General features: G+C 46.1%; 1 protein-coding gene across 2 annotated transcripts in view; it reads right to left on the bottom strand.

The window, feature by feature from the left end:
* The window catches only part of LOC118236156 (protein Jumonji-like), a 92,107-nt gene that overhangs the window by 16,925 nt on the left and 62,335 nt on the right, over positions 1-12,847 (bottom strand). Inside the window, exons 5-7 of one of the 2 annotated variants that reach the window (XM_035434274.1) lie at positions 10,048-10,071; positions 6,611-6,793; positions 1,226-1,440 (exon numbers count right to left, since the gene is read on the bottom strand). In XM_035434274.1, coding sequence (XP_035290165.1) covers positions 1,226-1,440; positions 6,611-6,793; positions 10,048-10,071 — 422 coding nt within the window. The remainder of the gene's footprint in view (positions 1-1,225; positions 1,441-6,610; positions 6,794-10,047; positions 10,072-12,847) is intronic. The other variant, XM_035434283.1, reaches the window with a different exon arrangement.

The raw sequence follows: 12,847 nt of genomic DNA, 5'->3' as shown, positions 1-12,847 counted from the left end.
AGGACTGCACTGTGATACAGACACTGATGGGGCTGCAGGACTGCACTGTGTTACAGACACTGATGGGGCTGCAGGACTGCACTGTGATACAGACACTGATGGGGCAGCAGGACTGCACTGTGATACAGACACTGATGGGGCTGCAGGACTGCACTGTGATACAGACACTGATGGGGCTGCAGGACTGCACTGTGTTACAGACACTGATGGGGCTGCAGGACTGCACTGTGATACAGACACTGATGGGGCTGCAGGACTGCACTGTGTTACTGACACTGATGGGGCTGCAGGACTGCACTGTGTTACTGACACTGATGGGGCTGCAGGACTGCACTGTGATACAGACACTGATGAGGCTGCAGGACTGCACTGTGTTACTGACACTGATGAGGCTGCAGGACTGCACTGTGTTACTGACACTGATGGGGCTGCAGGACTGCACTGTGTTACAGACACTGATGAGGCTGCAGGACTGCACTGTGTTACTGACACTGATGAGGCTGCAGGACTGCACTGTATTACTGACACTGATGGGGCTGCAGGACTGCACTGTGATACAGACACTGATGGGGCTGCAGGACTGCACTGTGTTACTGACACTGATGGGGCTGCAGGACTGCACTGTGTTACAGACACTGATGGGGCTGCAGGACTGCACTGTGATACAGACACTGATGGGGCTGCAGGACTGCACTGTGTTACTGACACTGATGGGCTGCACTGTATTACTGACACTGATGGGGCTGCAGGACTGCACTGTGTTACTGACACTGATGGGGCTGCAGGACTGCACTGTGTTACTGACACTGATGGGGCTGCAGGACTGCACTGTGTTACTGACACTGATGGGGCTGCAGGACTGCACTGTGTTACTGACACTGATGAGGCTGCAGGACTGCACTGTGATACAGACACTGATGGGGCTGCAGGACTGCACTGTGATACAGACACTGATGGGGCTGCAGGACTGCACTGTGTTACTGACACTGATGGGGCTGCAGGACTGCACTGTGATACAGACACTGATGGGGCTGCAGGACTGCACTGTGTTACTGACACTGATGGGGCTGCAGGACTGCACTGTGTTACTGACACTGATGGGGCTGCAGGACTGCACTGTGTTACTGACACTGATGGGGCAGCAGGACTGCACTGTGATACTGAAACTGATGGGGCAGCGTCAGGCGGTGGGCGGGACCCAGACAGCGAGGGCGGGGCTCAGTACCTGCTTGCGGAGGTCCTGGGCAGACCTGCTCCGGCGGAGGCCGCTGGCCCCGTGGCCCCTGGCGAGGGCCCCTGAGGAGTGGGTCCCGGCGGAGGAGGTGTGGTCCCGCCGCCCCTCTGCCCGCTCGCTCCTCTCCCTCCCGAGCGTGGCCTCCTTGCCTCTGTGTTTGGGAGGGGAGTCCCTGTCCCCCGACGCCTTCGCATGGCCGTTACACACTGGACAGGAGGAGAGGGGGGGAAGAAGACGGACCCAAATATTAACTCCGGCAAAACCAGCTACAAACAGTAAAATCAGTCTGGAAAGCGCACACTGGGACCTTTCAGAATAAAGGAAGATGCCACAGAAATGTTACTTTTTAATGCTACAAACTCCACATTATGCATTTTGGTCCATGGAATTCATATTTCTGCGTGAGCAGCGTAAAAACCATAACACTAAGCATACTGAGCCTCACCCCTATTCACAGAGCTAGTTAAAATAATGGTTGAGATAACATGTAAAATACTGAAAATTGCTGTGAGAAACAATAAGAGAAAATTAATTTAATCTCAGCTATTCAATCCGGATTAACACACGTATTGGAATAGTTAAGGTTTTGTATATGGCCTATGTTCTCAGTCAATTCAGCAGGCACCAGGGTTTCCTCTAAAAATCACCACCCACACTCATGCCAAAAAAATCGTCAGACAGCGTAAACTTTGAAACACAGCCAGTCCGCTCAAAAGTTAGCAGGGATTGAACCCAATAAAAACCGGGCTATTTTTCGAGAGAGAGATATTTCAGATTCCTGAAGTGCTCTCCAGGCTCCATTTTAAATCAAAGCAATATTCAATCGCCACGCCAAGGAGCAGCAGATCACATGCACTGCCAGGACTCCAGCCAATGGGGCACACAGACGCGTTCCGTTTGGCACGGTCCAATACTGAGGGAAGTCTGCGCTTTCAGCGTGACTTCTCCAACAATTCCACTCAACTGCTTCCCCACAGCCTCTCTCTCTCAAAGCCCACAGGACCCAGAGCCATCAGATGAAATGAGTAAATACAGGCCAGACAAAAATGACTTTACTCAAACTCCTCCATTTTGCATAATTTACTATTTTCATAAACTAAAACAAATCATTAATACAAATAACTGAATAAAACATACATAAAATCATTTATTTTCTAAGCCATCTAAAAATTTTAACTGGTGTGCAAACCTTTCAGGAAGTTGCAAATAAGAAAGATGAAGACTTGATGGCAGCAAATATTTCACATCCAGCCACGGGAGATTTAGATATCAAGACATGACAATTATTTCGAAATGACAATTGTCCCAGCTGTGAATGCGGCCCTCTCAAATGCAGGTGTTCAGTGTGACAGACCTATCAAAACTAGGAGAAACATTGCACTAGGTCTCATCCAGAGCCCTGACGGGAACACTGTTGCAGCAACAGTCTTTGCTGAGTGACTGCAGTCCTGAGTCGCTGTGGTCTTCAAAGATAAAATGAAATTCATTCTGAAGAGTGGAACAGCGTTACGCCTGGTGTCACGGCCAAATTCTCAGCCTGCGCAACTAATCATCTGTTCAGCAGTTGATTGGCCACTCAACACCTTGCATTCCCTACCTGATCATTATTAATGAAAAACAAAGCAAGTAAAAATAGCCGTCAGCAGCTGCAGCAGAGACATGGCCATTAATCTCACCTCAACCACAGCAAGTCAGTGCTCAACTTCAGAACCCATACAGCCACTATTTTGATACATTATTATTATGGTGGACCTACAGAACTATAAATGTGTGTACACTGTTTGCACAGTGTGTGCGTGGACAGTATATCCACGTGCGCTACCTGTACATATACATTTCATTTTTGCTTGCTTGCGGTTTTTCAATATTTGTCATTGTTTGTGACTGTTGTACTTCAGCAACGTGTGCAACGTGTCATAGAGATGTGTCGTATGTCACTGTTGTGTGTTATATGTCACTGTAAAGATTTATGTCTCTTGCACGTTAAGATAATTGACTGTAATGAACCGCTCATTATGGCCCTGCCTGGGCACATTCCCATTCTATTGGGTATAAACATTAGAAGGGCCACCCAGGGTCAGACAGACTATGGGGTACAGACAGGGCTGAACTGCAGCTGGACACTCAATACAGCCATACAACTGAGCCCTGGGGACAGGAAGTGTCTGCCCATAACAAGCAGTGGTTTCTTGGTGGGTGGCGGGTGGCATTTTAAAACTGGGTCAAACCCAAGAGTATGCGCGTCCGTCTCTCCGTCTCTCCATCTCCCCCCCCCCCCATCCATCTTTCCCTCTCCCTCTCTCTGAGCAAGGCAAATACTCCAATTGTTTACTCCAGTTGTCATCAACATCATCCGTTTGCTTGGCAGCCAGGACCTTTAACTTAAGTGCATGGCTCCAGGATGCAGCCCAGACCCCACCAGGTCACTTCTGCTTACAATTTTACTTTCTTAAACAGAAAAATTCACAGTTACTGCCAAAATAAAGCAAACACCAACCATAAAATCTCTCTGAGAAGTTCCTGACAGACTGTTCTTGATGGAACTGCCAGCTGAAGCCCTAGGTTGAGATTTATAGTAAACTGATTCTGAATTTCTTTTTTTCTTTCCTTGCATCATCTTTTTTTTGCCTTGCATCTTGAACTAATGTACAGAGTGCTTTCAACCACAGTTACCCCTACACTCAAATAAAAAAAGGCTTTAATTTCACATATCTAGGTTTGAAACCTATTTATTTTCAGTTTCCCAGACCTTTATAAGCAACCGTGAGCATGCTGGGCATTAACTCAGCAACCACACCTGAGTTAATTAGCACCTGCTTTCAATGCATTTGGTATCCCTCATTCATTTGAGTGTTTTCTTTTTTTGGCAGTTAGCTGCACATGAAACCGCTGTGGTACTGATATTACTGCACTATACATTGGGAGAAACTCCCATGAAGCAGAGGGAGTGTATAGTAAACACGCATGCAGGGTGTGAGCACGTGTAAACAGCAGATAAACTGAACTATTCCAGCAAGTTTGATGTGAGGAAACTCAAGGTTTCCAGTCACTCACTGCTGTGAAAAATATCAAGAGAATCTCCATGAACCACACAAGATAATTAAATATGTCACTGCGTTTCAAACATTCAAAGCCTCAAAAACAGTGACTATGTACTAGCAGCTGGGATAAAAGTCAGGGCAATGGGCTTGTACTGTAACCAGAAGGTTAAAGTATCTAATCTTAGATGGAGTTGTGGTTTGACCCTTAAGTAAGGTCTTCAAGATTAATTACATTAACAAATATCCAGCCAATTAAACGGACAGCATGCAACATTAGCTACTGTACACAAATCATATAACAGGTTGTCAGCAAATCAAATAATTTACATAAAGGAATATACATTTACACATGTTATGCAGACTTTTTAAATAGTTTGTCTGTGCATATGATCTATACGGCTGTACAAAATATTGAGCATTCACACAGACTTTCAAACTTTGACTCCCCTGTGGACTTGTACTGTGCTGTGTGTACAGTTTGCTCCAGTTGCACTGAATACTAGGGTCTGTGTGGGTGGAATGAGAGAGTGCTGTTTATGGACCTGGATCATTAGCAGCTTACTGTGGAGAACGGAGGGGTCATAACTCCACATATACACCAGGACTGGCGGGATTACTACTGTTGGCCCCCTGTCTTTGCTCTCCTGTCTTTGGCTCTGGACAAAATTATGTTCCCCGTTTATGTGTGTATACAATAGGAAAATGGGAAATCTAAAGCAAAAGCAATTGTTTACATCTAAATGTGAAGACTTAAGATAAATAAAATGACCTGTGAATTTTGCTATAAAATCCTACTAAGCTCGAAATGTTCCAAACGTTCAGGAGAATGTTTCAATGGATGATATAATACATTTTCTGGTTAAAAAAAAATAAAAATAATAATAATGACGGTTTCATTTCATTAAACAATTAAACATCTGTTTTTGTTGATCGTACAAGCTTTGGAAAACACTGAATTATGTCTTGTTTTCTCATTAGCAGTAAGGAAAAGGATCAGTAAAAAGGTTGGGAAAACCACAGCTGTAGAAACTGTGCTGATGTGAGACTGTACTACATTCTGTTGCCCTATGAGGCTGGCACACCATGGGGACTACGGGGTCTCCTTGGATCAGGACATGAATTTTGGGCGAGCTCTAACCATTACATGTGCGGCTTTGCTGAACCATTTTCTCTTCAGCGAGACAACCAGACACACAGCAAAAAATCTTAACAATTCGTTTCAGTGAACAGTAAAAAAAAGGAGGAAAAACATGATTACTTTTAAAAAAAAGCTTTCCTTGAACCTTCCTTCAACAAAGAGGACTGTGGGTAAAATGGATAGGAAGGGGGGGGGCCACGGGAAAATGAGAAGGTGAGACTGCTCCCTCTCTCTTCACACACTACCCTCATATCAAAGCAGCAGTTAGTTGCTTTGACATAACGCCTGACACCAAGTATACCCAGCATCCTAACCCTCACAGCTCCTTACACCAGTAAGACCAAGCAGATCAACGGGGGGTAAAGTCTATGTGCCTGCCTCATGTCCATAGGGCCTGGTGCCCACCCTCTCTGTGAGGGGGCTACAGACTGAGCAGACCACAGTTGTACAGCTGGATCCAGGCTGGAAAGGGCCGGACCCACAGCTGGCTTACCAGCACAGCAGGACCGCTTCGCCATTGAGTTACAAGCAACCAGAGCAGCAGCGTATGCTACCACACAGATCTCACAGATAAAAAAAAACCTGGACTCCATGCTAATGGCATTTATTTCTGACTGCTTGCCGTAGCCAGCAGTAGTGGGTTGGTCCTTTCTCCCTTTTGGGTATATCTTCAGATACCTCTCTCAACTGCAGCCATGGAATATTTTTAAATAGGCCAGCGTCACTGACTCCAGTGGGTTGAACTGACACGGGTCAGCCTGAGGAACAAATACACTGGACGCAACAGGCCCAAGTATTCATCAGGTATTACTACGCGCTTTACAGAGTGTTTTGTGAATAAAAATGTGTACATGATGTAATCAATGCACAGCGTGTTTCTGCTCGTTATTTCAGCGTGTTGTATGAGCAGCACTTTTAATTCGGTGCATGACTACCACATACTGTGAAATGTGATGTTTATTAATCGTAATGCATGTCCTGTGAAGCATGGACTGCATACTTTATGTTACTTATGCAGTGCTGGTGATTTTGCCATATTGTGCAGCATAAAGATGCTGTTAATGTACGGTGTTGCCAAATAATCAAATTGATCAAACATCAATGCGTATGTGTGTGTGTGTGTGTGTGTGTGTGTGCACGTGTGTGCATGCGCATGCGATTGTGCATGTGCGCGTGTGAGCGTGTCCGTGGCACTACCATGACCATTGATGATGTGCTTCACTGGTGGTTTGCCCTTTCGGGGCGTGGACTGGCAGGATGTTGACGCAACGCTGGCAGCTGGTTTCACGTCCTCACACTCCTCCTCCTCATCATCATCGAGGTCATCTTCATCCTGGGAGCTCCCGAAATATGCCATGTTGCCAGGCAACGCAGCAGAGTCTGGGGTGGGGTCAAAAGGGAGCCGGAGGGAGGGGCAGAAAGAGATGGCGAGAAAGGAAGAGTAAGATGAAGGAAAAAGGAGGGGGGAGAGAGAGAGAAAGAGAGAAAGAGAGAGAGAGAGAGAGAGAGAGAGTGAGAGAGAGAGAGAGAGAGAGACCAAAGTGCTTTTAAAAGCTGAAAAAACCTGAGTGCACAGATGAGCTCAAGCAAGGGTACACTCCTCACTAAGAGCTAAATGCATTTACAGGCTACACAAGCTGCAAAAATTAATCCCCCACAAATCTGAAGTTTTCAAGTTTAAACTGGATTATGCATTCTCTCAGAAGGGCTCTCCTTTTAAACAGCGGACCACTTCTTTCTGTATTGCTCTCACAGCTTTGGCTGTGCATTATGAAATATTCACTCACATGACTGAGGTTGGAATCTTTAAAATAAACCCCAAGAATGCAGACAGTAGCAAACTGACACATAATATACTAACAATACCATTTTCTTCTTGATATTAAATGTGCCATATATACAATATATATGTCATAGCAATTGTAATTTTTCATATTCATGTTCTTGACTCATTCCAGTTTTCTTTTGATCCCACAGGAAAGGGAAATTTTGCCTGTTGTGGTCTGACTGGTCAGTGAGGGCTCTGGGGAGGGGGGGGGGGGCACTGGGAGGTGCTTCACTCATGTAATTCAAGGACAGGAGATTAGCAGTGAAACTGACCAATCAGCCACTCTTCTCCGTCTGTAAAACATCGGTCTGTCAGGTGTACTTAATCTAGAACATCCATGGCTAAACATGCAGCAATAAAAGGCATCACTCACTGAAATGTGCTAATGAAATCTGATGACAAAACCAGTTGTTGTTAGACTGAACAGACGAAGAAGCAAATCATGTTACAAGTTATGCCTAATCAGGAACGGCAATAGCAACAGATCTCACAACTAATTTATTCATCTTCCTCACACTACTGTTCAAAGGCCGGAGTGTAAAAAAACAAATTACTTAAGTGTTTAGATGTGGTGCAAAATCTAATCTCACACTCTCTCTCTGCTTTCATCTCCCGCTTCCACAGGAGTGAAGCCCACAGAGATTTCGTGTGGGCAACATTGGTGATTACCTCCCTGCATGTCGGAACACTCATAAATTAAGCATGCCCACGTTAAACTCGCAGGCAAATGAAAAGGAATGCGGACTCATTAGTCACCCAAATAATTCTGCTGTCGTTTCCCTGGCGGACGCTGAAGACATGCACTGGATGGAGCTCAGAGAGAACTCGTCACCTGACGACAGCGCGGAGGATGGTTAAACCACACGCATCGTTCCGCTGCCCGCACAGATAAACGTTAAACCACACGCATCGTTCCGCTGCCCGCACAGATGAGCGTTAAACCACACGCATCGTTCCGCTGCCCGCACAGATGAGCGTTAAACCACACGCATCGTTCCGCTGCCCGCACAGATGAGCGTTAAACCACACGCATCGTTCCGCTGCCCGCACAGATGAGCGTTAAACCTGGCACTGATCGTCGGTTTGTCCGAGCAGAGATGGATTAACCTGCACACACACCGTCCCCTTACACAGATCAGTCCCATTCCGCGTCAGCAGAGGAGATGGGGTAGATAGCTCTGAAGCCTTGTTTAGCAAAGTAGCCTTGTTTAGCGTAGCAGCCTTGTGTAGCGTAGCAGCCATGTTTAGCATAGCAGCCTTGTTTAGCGTAGCAGCCTTGTGTAGCGTAGCAGGCTTGTGTAGCGTAGCAGCCTTGTGTAGCATAGCAGCCTTGTTTAGCATAGCAGCCTTGTTTAGCGTAGTAGCCTTGTGTAGCATAGCAGCCTTGTTTAGCGTAGCAGCCTTGTTTAGCGTAGTAGCCTTGTTTAGCATAGCAGCCTTGTTTATCGTAGCAGCCATGTTTAGCATAGCAGCCTTGTTTAGCGTAGCAGCCTTGTGTAGCGTAGCAGCCATGTTTAGCATAGCAGCCTTGTTTAGCGTAGTAGCCTTGTTTAGCATAGCAGCCTTGTTTAGCGTAGCAGCCTTGTTTAGCCTTGTTTAGCGTAGCAGCCTTGTTTAGTGTAGCAGCCTTGTTTAGCGTAGCAGCCTTGTTTAGCGTAGCAGCCTTGTGTAGCGTAGCAGCCTTGTTTAGCTTGTTTAGCAGGGAGTCCACGCAGGCTGCTGCTGCATTATTTATAGCGGAGCTAGCGGCACGGGATCGCGCCGGCAGGCCGGCTGGCCGACCCCCAGGGTTAGCAGGGAGGGCGGGCGGCGGGCTCCCCCGCTCCCTCCCACAGCTCTCACAATGGAGGGCCTGTCTGAGCCTCGTAGCCGGAGGCGAGGAGCACCATTCATCCGCCGGGGGGGTTACGGAGCGCAGGGCGCCACATCGGCGCTCCGGGGGCCACGGGGTTAATCCCCAGGTAGCGGGGAGGCGCTGCGTGCGGAGAGCCGGGGGCCACTGACAGACAGCAGGGTTTAAAGCCGCCGCCCAAAAGGCCCGGCTCTGACCCTGGACCCGACCCCGGCGTGACAGGGGCCGTGTTTGAGCTGCGGAGAGTCCCCCGCGGGGTTGGGGTTCGCACAGGTTCCTCTGCGGAGAGGCAGCTTGATTAACAGTGTTAATAATGCACTGATGATAATGATCAGGTGCATTTGCACAGCGCCTCTCATCCGAGGATCTGAAAACGCTTCGGTGCGGAGGGAGGGCGGCTCACTGTGAATGACGCTGATGTGTATCATCTGCCCTGGTGACGAGCAGCGGCCTCTCAGCACCGCGGAGCGAAACGCATCAGCTGAGCCCCAGAGGGAGGACTCGATTAGACGGCCTCACGGGGAATTTGAGGGTAGGGAGTACAGATCCTGGTGCCAGTCTACTGCAGGGCATTACCCACAACCTACTTTTTAAAACACACTACCCTCTAGACCACTGATCTTGTCGGAGTCCATTTTAATGCACGGTTTCCTGTACTGCTGTGCTGTGTCAAAAATGATCCTGTCTCTTATTCTGGACTGCCAGGTACTCTGCAGTTCAACAGCAGAACCCGTTCAAAAAAGTGAATGACAAAAGTTTTTTGAACATCTTCGTCATCGTCTTTTCTCTATACATTTCTTCCAGTTATGATACATGTATGCATTATACACAGCAAATATATTTTTGTTAAACAATTTCAAGGTTTTGTTTGATATACACAGAGAAATACAAGCCGCACATTATGCAGAAATCTGTTGCTCAATCTCAGTAAAAAAGTGTTAAAGTTGAACTAACCTTGGTTGTGCCAGGAAGAGTAGCCTGAAATTAAATGTACAGTAGAGCTAGAATTAGTTTGACAGAAAGCATAAAGAAGGAAACAAAATGATTGTTGTAGCAGAATTGCAGTAACATAGAAATGGATGATGGAGATACACGCGCAGTCATTCAGTCACTTCCTCCTAAAGCAGAGAAGAGGACAGCCAGTGATTACAGCTCTTAAATACAGCCATTTAGTAAAATGTCAAGCAAAAAAGATCTGCACTTTAATCACCTCTGTGTGTGCGTGTGCTTGTGTGTGTGTGTGTGTGTGTGTGTGAGCGAGAGAGAGAGAGAGAGAGAGTGAGAGAGAGAGCGAGAGAGAGATTGTGGGAGAGAGAGAGAGAGATTGTGGGAGTGTGTGCATTTTCCCCATTTCTTGCATGTTAACAAGGCTGCTAGTTCACACTTAATGCAACTGTGAGACACCAAGTGGATGTACGCTAAAGGAAGATGATGTCAGCAGAAGTGTTAGAATCTAATATAACGTGACGGTACGGCACACATGTTCAAGTACATATGGGGGCGACAAAATGCTTCAACACCAAGTTGAAACTCTAACTTTGACAAAGTATATATAAGCATGAGTCACAATGGTATGCACGCCACAGTAAACACAGGAAGTACATCAATGCAGACATACAGTGTGCATGGAATTCACATTTTACATGTGAATGTCTTAAAGTACAACGCTTGTTTTTCTGTATCATGTATGAACAATGCCGTGTGTTCCAGCCCAGTACAAACTTAATTTCACACTGATCTCAAAGGGAAAACGCTCCACAGCAGATCATTGGCAGTTGTTTCTACGCTACTAACCAGCTAAATAGAGGCCCAATGACATGTGGCCAGGAGTGAATTATAGAAGAAAAAAAGGTCAGGAGAAGGGCTTCACTTTAAATGACCCAGTTAATTGATAAAACGACTGCAATCAATGCAACTGTTTGGAGGAGCCGTCAGGCTGAAAAAGGTCAGGGTAAAATCGTTGGCAGACCCTGGGGCGGCCATGGGGGGGGTGGGGGGTGGTTCGGGGTAGATTAGCTCGGGAGTCTTCTGTGGCACAGAGCCATACCCCATCACAGCAGGGAACCCAAACACGGCAAAGCGGTGGGGCACTCTGCGTTCGGCCTCACAGGAAAAGCTGATTCTGCAGATGCTGCACCTCAAATTGTCATAAGGAGGTGTGTCTGCATCCAGGCATCCGGAACCACACCTATCCGTGGGCTGGGGGGAGATTCAATCATCCCTTTGTAGTGATTTTAGATCATTAGGTTGGGGGGGCGGGGAGGAGACTAATTTCCCTAACACCCGGAAATCAATTAACATAGGCCATCTTCAGTCGAAGAGTCAATAGCACTTAATCAGCCTGTTTCCTGCCAGGGCTCAGCTAAATTAATTTGAATCGGCCATCTTGTTTTATGGGCACTGCACCAGTGATAGGTGAGACAGCTAGCAGAACGGCATGCTGAAAAATTCACAACCTGGGAGTGTAAGTGAGTCCAGAACTGTGGCATAGAGCTTACAAATCTCAGCCTGTAACCAGTGTGTTGCACAAAGCCTGCTGTGTCAATGAGCAAAGAACTTGATCTGAATTAAGCATATGCCCACATTTAAGCACAGAAATGGATATAGTGCACGTTTTAGCAAAAATGTCACCCTGAATACAGGTATCGGCTAAGCAAAAATAATGCATGAGAAATAATGCAATATGGGAGGTGATGATGATGTTGGCTGACTTGTGCTCTGAAAAACATGGAGATAAACGCAATTAAATCTAAGGAGCTAGTGACTGACTTTCAATTTCACAGGCAAAAAACCCAACCCTCCAGACAAGTTGCTCAAATTGTGAATGGGTTTTTAAATCCCAGCCCAACAGCCTGATCTGAGACCTGAGACACCGTATTCTGTGGAGTAATTCAATGGAACTGTGTTTTGTACAATAATGCGGCCGTCTATTTTGTGCTACATTGAAATGATGATGTCCATAGGCAAAGCATGGAACAGCATGGGGGAAAATGTGATACGGATGAAAAGCAATATGTTGATCCGTTTAGTTTATATTTAAATATATAAATATAACAACCAAATATAAATATATTTGTACTATTTGCCTTCTTAAAGCCAAAAATAATTTTTAAACTGCTTACAGCCTCTAACCATGAAGTTTGTTCTTTCAAACTTATTGAGACAACTACTACCAACTACCAGAGTGCAGGTCTGAAGAGAGAAACAGAGGATGTACTTTTTCCACCCAGTAAAGAAAATGACAGAAAGCAGAAGGTAATGACCCAGTTTCGCAGTTCTTGAAAGTAGGTGATCTCACCTACTCTAGCAGTTTGAAAGGGTAAAACCACTCAGCAAGAAAAGTGCAAATTAGGGAGAGCAGCTAGAAATGCTGCCAAAATGACTGGGGAAGAATTTCCTACTGTATAATCTTTCTCAGTTGCACTAAGGCATGAAAAAATCATTCCTGATCAGGCTTGCCCAGATTTTATCTATTTCTGTAACCAGTCATTTAAAAATATTTCATATTTAAACAATGTCCACATACAGTATTTAATGGCCACTAATATCACAGAAGCAGCTGGACACCGTCTGTGGCTTTGTCTTTAGGGTTGGTGTTGCTCCATAAATAGTGAGATCCTCTACTAGACCCATTTCAAGCAAATCAAGTCAAAATGGTAAATCAGCTTTGTTTCAGGACTCAGCTTTGTTTCCATGATATCTTCAGTCCAATCCAATGTAAAGATCGGATCTCCTGGTTGGCCAGGTACAATAA

Source organism: Anguilla anguilla, chromosome 1 (genome assembly GCF_013347855.1).
Source record: "Anguilla anguilla isolate fAngAng1 chromosome 1, fAngAng1.pri, whole genome shotgun sequence".
Classification (NCBI taxonomy): domain Eukaryota; kingdom Metazoa; phylum Chordata; class Actinopteri; order Anguilliformes; family Anguillidae; genus Anguilla; species Anguilla anguilla.
This window is presented reverse-complemented; position numbering and strand designations above follow the sequence as displayed.